This window comes from Myotis lucifugus, unplaced genomic scaffold, assembly GCF_000147115.1.
Source record: "Myotis lucifugus unplaced genomic scaffold, Myoluc2.0 scaffold_317, whole genome shotgun sequence".
Classification (NCBI taxonomy): Eukaryota; Metazoa; Chordata; class Mammalia; order Chiroptera; family Vespertilionidae; genus Myotis; species Myotis lucifugus.
Genome location: NW_005871365.1, coordinates 1,102,365 through 1,115,731, shown reverse-complemented (window position 1 = coordinate 1,115,731; position 13,367 = coordinate 1,102,365). Strand labels below are relative to the sequence as shown.

At 43.6% G+C, this 13,367-nt stretch overlaps 1 protein-coding gene across 1 annotated transcript in view; it reads right to left on the bottom strand.

Annotated features, from left to right (window-relative positions):
* Positions 1-13,367, bottom strand: part of COL11A1 (collagen type XI alpha 1 chain) — a gene marked incomplete at its 5' end in the record, with an annotated part of 138,395 nt that overhangs the window by 109,810 nt on the left and 15,218 nt on the right. Inside the window, 3 exons of the mRNA XM_023764109.1 lie at positions 1,876-2,038; positions 4,355-4,568; positions 6,539-6,706. Coding sequence (XP_023619877.1) covers positions 1,876-2,038; positions 4,355-4,568; positions 6,539-6,706 — 545 coding nt within the window. The remainder of the gene's footprint in view (positions 1-1,875; positions 2,039-4,354; positions 4,569-6,538; positions 6,707-13,367) is intronic.

Here is a 13,367-nt window from a genome sequence, read left to right as displayed (position 1 = left end):
CACGGGTTTGATTCCCAATCAGGGCACGTACCTAGATTTCAGGTTTGATACCCTGTCAGTACACTTAGGGGAGGGAGCCGATTAATGTTTCTCTCTCTCTACCTCTCCCTCCTCTCTCTTTAAAATCAATTATATATATATATATATATATATATGAATCTGTATATATCAGATATATGTACATACACTTATAATTATATATATACACACACACACTTAAAATTTTTTTAACTTTGCAAGACTAGAAATTAATTTGTTTACAATATCCATTCCTCTAATAATTCAATATGTAGTATTTGTGTGCAATCAAAGCATGATACTGGAAGATGTGAGAGTATATGATTATATATTGCCTGGATCAATTTATGATTTCACTTAGTATGATAAAATGTGTTAAAACATTGTGTTTAGAATCTAGGGCTTAGATAAATACCAGTGGAGAATATGCAAAACACATGGAATCCCAAACAAATAATCTGAAAATATCACCAATATCAATTATTATTAAACTACTAGAGGCCCGGTGCACAAATTTGTGCACAGGTGGGTCCCTCCGCCTGGCCAGTGATTGGGGCCAATCAGGGCCGATTGGACAGGGGGAGGGACCGTGGGAGGTTGGCTGTGGGAGCAAACTGACCACCAGGGGGCAGCTCCTGCATTGAGTTTCTTCCCCCTGGTGGTCAGTGTGTGTGTCATAGCTACCGGCTGGTTGTCCAGTCGTCTGGTTGTAATGATCACTTAAGCTTTTATATATATAGAAGACTAGAGGCCCGATGCCTCTACGACAAGAGTAGGCCTTCCTTCCCCTGGCTGCCGGCACCAGCTTCCCTCTGGCACCCAGGACCCGGGCTTCCCTCCGGCCATCAGCAGGCACCCGGGACCTGGGCTTCCCTAGCAACCCTGGCTTCCGGACATCCAGTCTAAATAGCATACTACACTTTTATTATTATAGATGCCACAAGTGAGGTATATAAGCACAGGAAGGCAAGACTGACACTCCGAAGTTACACTGTTCTTTTTATAAAAATACATACTGTCTCTGTGTATGTGTGGGTACATAAGTGTATGTACATATATGTGATATATACAGATTCACACATCAACAAAACACAGCATATCTTCCATGTAAAACTTGTCTATTAACCTGTAATATCTTGCACAGCTTCACTCAGTTCGACTTTGAAAAGTAAGTGACTTAGAGATTGTGCACCAACAGCCACTGGAATAACGAATGACGTCTCAGGGTGCGCTCCGTAGGGGGCCAGGCCCCAGTCTGTGTGTTTGGCTCACGATTGACTAAATGACACAGAAAGCACCAGCTACCAGGTGCAGGGCCTGCAGGGTTAACAGCAGGAATGTGATGCTCTAACTGGGGAATTATAATGGGAAGAAAGCTTTCTACCAGGACCTTCACATCAATTTAAAAAAGGTATTTGCACAACATAAAGGTCCCCTTTGCCATCTCTCTTGTGCCTTGGAAACCTTCACAAAGGCCCGAGAAAAGCAGAATATCCGACTTGCACATTTTTCTAAATTCATCTCCCAGAGAAGGAAGTGAAGAAAATGTCCTTTTCTCTAAAGGAAAGAATAGCAGCCACTCGGAGTGGAGCCGCGGGCCCTTCCCCGGAGAATAGCTGCCTGTGTTCGCATCACCCAATCTCTGTCAACGCTTCCCGGGCGCTCGGGTCGCCATTGTCCACTCATTCTCTCACCCAACAATGGCAAACATCAGCGCTGCGCCCGCAGGGGACGAAAGTAGGTCACCCTGTCGAGTGGCCAGCCTCACTTTGGGCACGTCTTGGTGGTTCCTGCCATTAGCTCGGTGCTCCTGCCTCAACCAGAGCCAGCCGGAAATAAAGTCCGATTCGTCTTTACCTCAAACACTTCTTCATCCAGAATCCTCGTGCCGAACACCGTGATCCCGTTGGTGTCCACGATCGCTCGCTCGCTTCTCCCCAGCGGTTTGGTCGTTTTCTTCTTACAGTCAACGATCATGGTCACAGTTTTCTTCTCCACGCTGATGGCGACCCGATGCCACCTGCAAAAGCCCGATAATTATCCCTGTGTAAGCCCCCCAGACCTGGTTGCTGAGCCATCGTTCACGTTAAAATACGGTCTGGCTCAGTGGATAGAGCCTCAAGCCTCCTGACTGAAGGGTCCTGGGTTTGATTCCTGTCAAGGGCACATGCCCGGGTTGCCAGCTCGACTCCTAATAAGAGGCGTGCAGGAGGCAACTGATCAATGATTCTCTCTCATCACTGATGTTTCCCTCTCTCTCCCTTCCCCTCTGAAATCAATAAAAATATATTTTAAAAAAATACAGTGCATTTGAAATTGGGAAAGTGAGCTGAAATGGTGCAAGATGGAGGCTCGCTGTTTACCAGGAATGGCGCTAAGTGCCCGGGACACTGGCAGGATGCTCAGCAGGAGGGCTGCTCAGCATCCCTGCTCTCCCTGCTGGTAAGGGGGTGCCGTCCCGGGCTGCCCTGTGCGTGGCCACAAAAGCCTCATCTCACCGTGTCCAGTGAGGGTCTTTGCTAAGAGATTGGGGGTGGGGGTGGGGGGTAAGTCATTGTTTCCATGTATGGAAATGCTTTCTTCCCAACCACTACCTCTCTCGCGGCCCTGAGGCTGGCTGCGAAAGGGTATGTCCTCTAACTGAACGCCAGCTCCACCTGGAGCCCGGGACGTCCTCACTGTAAAACACAATGTGCCTCTCTGTCTTTATTCACGTTTATTTCCAGTGCTTTCGTTTTATTTTTCCATTTTAATTTCAAGACAGTTATAGATCACTCCGGTGGGCAGGAGCCAAGACGGAGACACAATCTCTCTCCTTCTTCCCGGGCTGGCAGGAGGCGGGGACGCGGAAATCAAGCCCCTCTGCGCATGTGTGTCGGGTGGGGGGGGGAGCTCATTCAGGGCGTGCTGACAGGCGGGAGGGGAGAGGTGACCAGCCCTTGGGAGACCTGCATGCCCGCCTCGTCCTGTAAAATGGTGGGTCTCATTAGCAGTGGCTGCTGCGAACAGAACCACTGGGTGAAGCTCACTAGATGGTGCAAGCCACTCTGGTTTATATTTTCTTTCTTTTTTTTTCCAAATGAAAAGTGCTAGATTAATATTCCAGAAATGTCTAGGATTAGATCCATAAAACTGCAGGAGCCTTCCTAAAATGTGACTTGGCAGGGCTCCGGATGAGGACCAAGTAGATTTCCACATACACTTAATCTTTGGTTTTTCCACAGCCCGCTCAGCGCGCACAGGCGCCTGCTTGGTTTGAGTTGAGCAGAGATTTACATGGAGGAACCTCTTCGTACTGTGAGGGTGAAACTTACACATTTCCGCTAAGATGCCCGCGTCCTAGCTTCAACCATTCTCACTAGGGGTGTGCTTTTCGTGAACAGAAAATACTTATGATTTCAAGTGTTAAAAGTCATAAGCATTTATTGGGATTAACTGCTCTCTGAGTGAGAGACAATGCTGATAGCACAGAATTCAGAATTCAGCGTGATTTTCGGAAGAATGGTGTGGTTGTTGGAGAGTCTGCCCTTCTATCAGCCATTTCCTAAAGCTATGACCTGTCTCTGCCACTTTCCAAATATATGATCGTGTGCAAGGGACCTACACTCTCTGTTGCCTTATCTGTAAAATGGGTTATTCACATCACTTTCTTCAAAGAGCTGGGAAAATTAACTGTGTGCAAAGTGTTTAGAAAAGTATGCAGCACATGCCAAGTATTACATAAGGCTTCCTTCCGCTGTTCCTCCGTCTTCACCTGATTGGTAAGTGGTAAGGAGACCATTGCTCTGCTCAAAGAGTCTACAGTGACTTCCCGTCTCACTCGGAACAGAGCCCAAAGTGCTGACAACACTGCGACGTGCTAGCATCTGGCCCACGTGGCTGTCCATCCCCACTGTCCGGCTCTGCAGCTGGCAGGCCGCCACCCTGGACCTTGCTTGGACCATCCAGCCACCGCTGGACCTGCTCCCCCTCCTCCTGGAATAGCAGCCTTTCCATCCTCAGCGTGACTTGCCCATCTCCTTCACAAGTCTCCGTCTTAGTGAGGTTTGGCCTGAGCCCACTTCTTAAAGTTTGGCCTGAGCCCACCTCTCCCCCCAGTCCCTAAACTCTCCCCTGCTCGTTTCTCTCTCCCAGGTATCACCACCTGACATACCATTTATTAGTTATTTTTTACTGTTCACTGTTTGCCTGCCCGGACTGTACACTATGCCAGGCTGGATATGTTAGCGTGTTCTTCACGTCTCTCTTGCCGGCCTGTAGAAAGCGGCATCACGCCTGTACACACTTGCTGGATTAATCCAGCGGAAGAACTGCTTTGGGCTGAGATGTCACTTACTTCCCATCAGCGAGGTTGACCGTGCGGAACAGGGGGTAGTCTTCGGGGGCGGGCTTCCCCAGGTGGTCTTCAAACAGGAAGACGGGCGACCTCCCGACCTCCACGCCGATTTGCTGAATGCCGTGCTCATTGTAGATAGATAAGAGGAAAGACTGAATTCCTTTTTTGGGCTTTACTGTAAATAATATTGAAAAATCTTCTGGGAAAGTTCCTCCTGAGAAGAAAAGTACAGAGAGTCAGATTCCGAATTTCCAAATGGCTCCTGGATCACCCCAATTTCTCATCTTTCTGTGTGGCCTTAGTAAGTCACCTGAGTTCACCCAGTGATAACAACACAGGTTTAAAAGCCAACAGAGGGGACCGTGGCCAGGTAGTTCAGCTGGTTAGAGCATCGTCCGGACACACCAAGGCTGTGGGTTCAACCCCTGGTCAGGGCACATAGGGGAATCGGCCAATGAATGCATAAGTAAGTAGATCAACAAATCCATGCTTTTTCCTCTCTGTCTCTGTCTGTCTCTCTCTCTCTCTCAAATCAATTTAAAACATTAAAAACAAATCTCTACTAAGCTTTTTCTGCAATAGCTGTCTAAGCTATATCAAGTTTAAAGCCACTCATTTAAAGCACAGTTATTAAATAAAATTAAATAAAAAGTTAGGAAGCGAGATCATGATGCCAAGTACAATATCAAGCACAGTGGGCACTTTTAAAAGCACCTAAGTCCCACTTTTGGTGCCAGGTTTGTATCTGCTGCCTGTGCCTCATCCGAGGCCATCCGTCATCTCTCTAACGAGGCAGGGTATGAACACGGTGTAAATATCTTCTCTCAGTCATCTTTTGAAAGCCAGAGTCTCTGATCAGTTTTTCCGACCACACAGAGCAGTTCCACTAAAAAAAAAAGCTTATGTCATTCTAAACCAGAACTGTTAGACATGTGGCCGGTTTGATGGTAAATTCAAGAGGGCAGACTGTCTCCTCCCCTCCCCCATCCCCCACCCCCCCTCCGGCCAGGGGAAGATCTGTATCAGTGCTCAGAAAGCATTTAGTCAATGACTGTATTAGTTAAATGAACAGCATAAATATATGTCAGACAGGTAAGCAAAGAAAATGTATATAAAATAAAGTCTACACAGAGAGAGGAAGGGGAATTTTAGGAAATAACATATTTATATCAGACTTAAAAAATTACAACAATTTAATCATCCAATCTGTACAGCAGTACCTTTGAATACTGTCGCTTTCTAACTACACTAATGAGTAAAAGCTGTTAATTATAAAGGTATTTCCCAATTTAAAATAGAGCAATAACCTTAAAGATTATTGTTAAAAAAGAAAATGTAGTTATCTAAGAAATCAGGATTTAATGTCAATCTAACCTAGGCAACCCACCTTAGTCTCTCCCTAAAGAAGATGCTAATTAAAACTGTTCAAAATTCATGTAACATTATATTTAAAATCGTTTTTCTTGGGAAAAATATGTATGTCGGTAAGAAAACGTTTGTACAAGAAAAAATTTAAAAAATTCAAGATTGTTCGCAACTGACTATGTCAGAGAGAATTCCCTAAGAATGTAGTTCAACAACAGAACTGAAAACAACAGAACTGAAACCACCTAGCAGGTGAACTTGTACATGGGTAGGCATGAAACGTGAAGTAAATTCTGCGTGATTCTATGCAAAAGTGAGCTAGACATAATGTTGGCTTCAAGTTTTGTCATCTTGAAATAAAATAGCTTTATTAGGTTTTCTCATTAGCATATCTTCTGTGAATGTGCTGAGTTAAAACTGGCAATTACTAAATCATGATTAGTCCAGCCAGCGTGGCTCAAGCGGTTGAGTGTCAGCCTATGAACCAGGAGGTCACAGTTCGATTCCCTGTCAGAGCACATGCCCGGGTTGTGGGCTCGATCCCCAGTAGGGGGCGTGCAGGAGGCAGCCAATCAATGATATTTTTCTCTCATCATTGATGTTTCTATCTCTCTCTCTCCCTCTCGCTTCCTCTCTGAAATCAATAAAAATATATATTTAAAATCATTATTTTCCTTGTTGCCTTGGTGACCACCATCTATTTGCTGTCTGATAAATAAAAATGATATCTTCCCCACCATAATCGTGCATTATAAAGTAGGATAAAAAGAAATAGTGAGAAGTAACATAGTGGTAGCCATAGTAATGCAGTGAACTTACCTGAAAAGAGCTGTTTTGTCGGGGCGCTGAGCTGGGCCTGCTTTGAAACTCTGTAAGCAGTATCCGACCCTTTCGAATTCTTTCTGTTTGTGCAAAAGCCCGTTGTTTTTGATATTCCCTCTGGAGAATTGTGAAAATCTAGAGCTTTTAGTACATCAACTGGAGCAGCTGAAAAATAAGTTAAAAATAAGAAAAATGTAATTGAACAAAACAACCGAATATAAAAATGAGTATTTCTTTTTTAAAAGAGGAAGTCGTTTGCGGTTCCACCTACAAAATCTGTTTATCGCCTGTCCTGCTGCCCTAACATTTGGTGGGGAGCTGAGGAGTGGGGCGGCAGGTAAAGAATAACCAAAACATCCCCAAATACAAAAGATCTCTACGCAGGAACCAAACGACCCAGAGCAAAGCAGAATACTTACTTTTATATAAATATTTATGCATGTGGGCATGTAGATTTAGAATTTAATGTGACTTGTATATGAATTTGCAGACATTCTGATGCACCACAACTTCAACTTATAAAATCTTTAATTATTCTAAATAACTGCATTGCTTGGCATTAAAGTGAAAGCCGGCATCTGTCATGTTCCATTAACTTCTAACAGATTTACTGTTCAACTATTCATAATCTAAACAAAGGTGATTTTGAAGATTCAAACTCAGAATGTTATACATAAATACTGCAAATGAGCAGTTAGTAAGTCATATTGTGTGTACAAAGATAAGACAGTAAAAGAATAGTAGCAGAACATAATGCCCTTGTTTTGAGTGCTTTGTGCTATTAGTTCTTCACAAAGTACTTTATAAAAGCCTATACTTGCTTGGATATGCGTGCATCTGTGCTTTGTGTGCCTGCCTGAATGTACGGATGTATAATTTGCTGATTTTCACCACCTAAATTTGCCAGAGTAACTGCATGGACATTGCTTCATGCTTCAATATTTAGATTTAAAGCCTCTGGCGATGAGTAGTCCTGCCCTTCCCCCCGTTATGTAGTCTCAGGGTGTAGGGTCAGGCCTATTTGTTGGCAGAAGCATAAATTATCCAAATCCAGTTCATTCCGGCTGCCCCCTGCTGCCATGAGGTGACCAGTAGAAAATAAGTTAGGAACCTTAGACTTCCCCTTCAGATAAACATGATGCTGTAAACAGCTGTATTGGAATATAATTCACATACCAGGCAATTTCAAGTGTCCAATTCATTGGTTTTGGTCTACTATACTATTCATGATTATATATACTATCAAATTTTCCACTGTAGCCATTTTAAAGTGTACAATTGAGTAGCATGGTTATATTCATGTTGTTGTGCTACCATCACCACTATTTCCGCCACTTTTTCAGCACCCCAGACAGAAACTCTAGATCCATTAAGCCATAACTCCCCATTTCCCCCTCCTCCAAGCCATTGGTAATCTCTACTCCACTTTCTGCCTGTATGAATTTGCCTATTTCAAATATTTCATATAAGTGGAATCATAAAATATTCCTCAAAACACTAAACATAGAAGTACCATATGACCAAGCAATTCCACTCTGAGAGATATACCCAAAATGGTGAAAGCTGGAACTTAGACACCTGTATGTCAATGTTCATTAGTATACTATTCACAATAGTCAAAATTTGGAAATAACCCAAGTTTAGAACAGAATGTGGTATATTCATGCACTAGAACATGAGTCAGCCATAAGAAGGAATGAAGTTCTGATACATGCTACAACATAGATGAACCTTCAAAACACAGCACTCTATGAAGTAAGCCAAGCATAAAAGGACAAATGAATATTTTAGACACCCCCAATTTGCTGATCCACCACCAAGTCTCATTTACTAGTAATTCAATGAGCAAGTAAAACCAGCAATCATGAGCTGTAGCGTTGTGATAAAAGCAGACTACAGAATCTATTACTCAATGTGCTTATATTCTATTGGCTCTCTATTTTTATTCAAAAATTATAAATTTCAGAAAAGGCCATGTGCCAACCAGTGTATCAGTGAGTCTGAGACATAGTCCTTCCTGCACGTATTTAGATTCTAATGAAAAAGTCTCTATTTATGCCTTAGTAAGTAATAGGAGGCAGTATCTCTATTGGAGTAGATTCGCAAAGCCTTGTTTTGTTCAGATGGGAAAGAAATCAGTTCTGGTTGAAAGTGAAAACCAATATTATTGCTATGAAAACTTTCAGTTGTTAGTCAAAAAATAGCATCTCCATCAAATTTCAAAACATAAACTCGCTATTTCTGGGAGGACTTAATGAGAATGAAATTGGGACTTACTTTAGAGTCAGGAGATACCATCACCACAACTTATCACACTCAGAACATAGACTGACTGCTACCATGATGCTCTTTGAAAATTACAATTTCCATTCATATTTCTTACAATAACGGTCAGTCTGTTCTAGAATCTACGCATGAACGATGGGATGCCTGCGAGCAGCACGCATCTGGTCATGTCCTCGGTTAATTAAATTCTGGGCGGTACTGACTTCCATGTGTACAAACCTGTGAATGAGCTTTATGTACTTTGCCTTTGATGGTATAACTAATGTCCTTTCCTTTCATAATAAAGACGTCTACTTATTCCATCAAGCTTCTGAATGAACATTGACATACAATCCAGTAGAGTACATACATAGTGTTTCAAATATTCTTAAAAACACCTTTTCTCTATGGAAAGCAGGTGTTTCCAAGGGATCATTAACTCTATCAAATCTGCTACCTTGTAGCTCAGCCTGGGAATAGAGAATAATAATAGCAGTGAAGAGCATTTTTTACAATAGCCCTGCTAGTGATGGCCGAGATTTTAAGCCAATAGGACAACTCATCTTTACTTTTCTGCGACAACAGAACTCAGACCACAATAACTATCCTAGCGCCACGTCCACAGAGTGTAGTATGTGCCAATCACTGGGCTGAATTTATCTCAGGCTCTAACCCTACAAACCATTCGGGGTTCTGTTCTTATCCCCACTGTGCAGAGGAAGGGACTGGGAACCAGAAAGCAAATGAAGAGAGTGCGTCTACGGTCTGTGCAAATATCAAATCTAGGCTTTTCTCATTCCCCCATCCTCGTGGCTGTACCCCAGAAATAAACACGCTGCATAACGAAACGGAAACTGTGAATATCAGACACTAGAATTATCTTGAGGCCGTTCATTGATGCCTGATGTTTACATTTGCTTGACGTTAAACTCGGTGCGTGCTGCAGGTATAGATTTACTCTGGAGGAGGCTGCTTCCGCAAGCCACAGCACCTTATCTGTTTACTTTATCTTATCTTTGTGCTTGGAAGCCATTAGGGAAAGTACATCTGCAGAGGTGAAAGACTCCGGGGGAGACATGGACTCAGCCATAAAGGCTGTCATTCTTCTGAGAAGAAAAGGCGGCAGCCCCATGGTCACGGTCCCCACTGTATGGAGGTAAACAAGACATAAAATGAACCACAACTTTCCTTCTCCACAAACTATCTTTTCACGGGGTGACCCTCTCCAAGGGAAGGGTCTCCCACACTGACCCCTGCCGACTGTGAACATAATGTGATGGAAACACACTCCCTGTGCAGGACTCAGACGAAGGGCTCAGTTTTTCCTTACGGGGTTCTTTGTAGGAACACACAGTATGAAGTTCTTCAAAAAACAGTTAAAAAATAGGAATACCTAACAGAAGTACCAACTGGATGCCAACTGGATTACTTTTCTAAGGTCACAAAAATGTAGCTCAGTTAACCAAGGCTTAAAGTGTGTTTTTCCTTTCAAGTAAAATCGATAATATATTAAGCCACTTTGACATCTGCCTTTTATTCGATCTCATCATCATAGCATTTAACGAATTCTTACAACATGGGTCTAAGGTTTTATACATGCATGTGTGTGCGCGCACACAGGGAAACTATTCTTTTTTTATTACCTAAACTGCAACTGTTTAACAATTAAAAGTAGGAATTTATTTTAAGTTAACTCAATATTTCTACAATAAGTAGAATTTCCATAGTCAAGGCAAATCCTAAATGCCCTAAATAGTTTAATTGTTTTTATGCTGCCAACAGAGATGGCGCAAGTCATGATTCGCTTGTCAGATGGATCCAATCAGAAGAGCATTTTGTTCAAAACCTTTTTCCTGGCTTCCATGGTATACTTTTTCTGTTTATTTTATGGGAGAATGGGATCTCAGAGCCCTGTGTGGTACTACAATAGCCATTTAACTGTTTTCCCTGGTTTTCTTTTTTGTTGTCGTTAATCCTCACCCGAGGATCTTTTCCCATTGATTTTTAGGGAGAGTGGAAGAGAGAGGGAAAGACAGAGAGAAATATCCATGTGAGAGAAACACATTGATTGGTTGCCTCCTGCTCTCGCCCCGACCAGGGCCTGGGACAGGGAGGAGCCTGCAACCAAAGTACATGCCCTTGACCAGAATCAATCCCAGGACCCTTTGGTCTGCAAGCCAAAGCTCTATCCACTGAGCCACACCGGCTAGGGCTCCCTGGGCTTTCTTATTAATCTGCATGCCACAGCTGGAGTGAGCTGGCAGAACTCCGTGCTGCATGTCAGCCTGCTGCCTGAATCCCTTGAAAGCAGCCCGCTAACTAGCAGGTGTATGCGCATGCCTTGCATGTGAAATCTTGGCGTTGAGCAACTGTGGGACTTGGACACATGACTGAGGGCCTTGTGCCTCAGCGTGCACATCTGTAAAGGAACAACAGAAGTATTTAGCTAAAAGAATTTCTGAGGGGACTGAGTTGGTATTTGTAGCGATGCCTCAGAGCAGCAGCTGGGAGGACTCCTGTGGGCGAAGACTGTCTGGCACACGAGATAGGAGTGGCTTTACATTTTTATACGGTTGAAAACAATTAAAAGCAGCATAATATTTTGTGACACGTGAAAATGGCATGAGATTTAGACGTCAGCATCCACAAATAAAGGTTTTTACTGTAGTAGCCACAGCCATTTATTCACAGGTTGTCTATAGCTGCCTTCCAACGAGGACAGAGCTGTTCGGCTGTGACAGCGACCGTGTGGCCCACAGAAGTTAAACTGTCTGCCATCTGGCCCTTGCGAGCTGAGTCCTGAAGGACGAGTAGAAGTTCATCAATGAAGAGGAGGGCAATAGAACTATCAAAAAATGGCAGCACGGAGTTCAAGGAAATGAAAGTGGTCATGGCTGCCGGATATGACATCAACACTGAATATGCTTAGATGCCCAGATTCTCCCTGGGGGCCCCATGGCTGCTCTTGAGAAAACTCACATCTCTTTCATGAATATTCATAGCCGCACACTCCAATGAGATGTCTATGCTAACTCCTGTTCACTTCCCCAACCCCAAATATCATGCTCCTGCCATAATAACCATCTTCCAGCTTCTAATATTCTTATTATTCCTTTACTGGGGATATTTTTCAATCCTTCCTCCATTGGCTAAGGGGAGCTGGCTGATTTTTCAACCCTAACTGTCATCTGAATCCCTGGAGAACTTTGAAATTGTGGATGCCTGGGTGCTACATCCAAACTAATGACTACAATGACTGGGGTAGGGACCAGTCATGTGTATGTTTTTCAAGTTTCCCAGGCGAGTTGAGTGGGTAGCCAGGGTTGAAACCTGGTGCATTCATACTTGACCAACCTTCTGATCTCAACCCAAGCCTGACTTCCTTCAGGAAATCATTACTTATCCCTCCCAGGCTGGGTTATGGGACCGTCTCAAATGACCCCATGGACCCTATATTCCCCTTGGATAACTCCACACTCTACTTGGTTGACTTGCTTAATTATCTCATTTTCACTCTAGGCTGCATGTTCTCAGGCACAGTGTATGTCTAAATAATGATCATGTTGTCCTGTTTCATACTTATACCACCTAAAATTTCCTCTCTCTCTCTCTCTCTCTCTCTCTCTCTCTCTCAATCCCTAAACTCCTAAACTTGTAATTCATTATTTAATGTTTGCCTCCCTCGATGATTATAACCCTCTGACAGCAAGTCTCAGCACTATTGACATTCACTATAGTATTCATAACCAACATCGCAACTGGCACATAGTAAATAATCAATAGTGATATATGAATGAATGAATGAATGAATGAATGAATGAACAAATGAACCAGCAGCTACGTCCTGCCTCAGACCTGAAGCTTTCTTCCCCCCAGGCTGAGGAGGAAGGTCTGGAAATGACTGTCACAAAGAGCGCCTTGACGAGCTTCCCAAGACTAGCTGCTCCCACCTGATTCAGGGGCGGCAGGAACACCGGTCCAAAGAGGCCTTTCTAACGCACGTACTTTCTAGGGGTTCACTTGCCCACACCTTGCACCTCACACCACAGGCCACATGTGAAACACACCATAGAGAGAAATAAAAATAAGATGAAACACAGAAAGAGTTACACACACACGCAAATACACACACACACCCCCAGGCCTAGAGTGCTCTGCTGCCCTGAGTGTGGACAGCCAGGAGCGCTCTGTTTGTGTGGTAGTAGGTGCAGGGCTGATCAAACCTGAGCGAGAAGAGACCCAATACCCTCTATATTTCCAAATCACAACGGCTCCTAATAAAGAGTAAAACTCAGGATTCCCCAAAGCCAGTGGCCAGACAACAATTAAGAGCTCAGTGTCTGCGGCTGGAACTTCCGGCATCAAGCACAAGCCCAGGACCTATGATCAGTGTGACACTGGGTGAGACACTTACCTCACTAAGGCCTGGCTTCTTCAACTTAACCTCATTTTGAGAATTAAATGATATAAGGCACTTTGACCTTTGACACCTAGTAAGCATGCAATAAAGCAACACCAGAAGGCATTGTCTCTTCAAAATGCCCCCCTTTGGAACATCTCT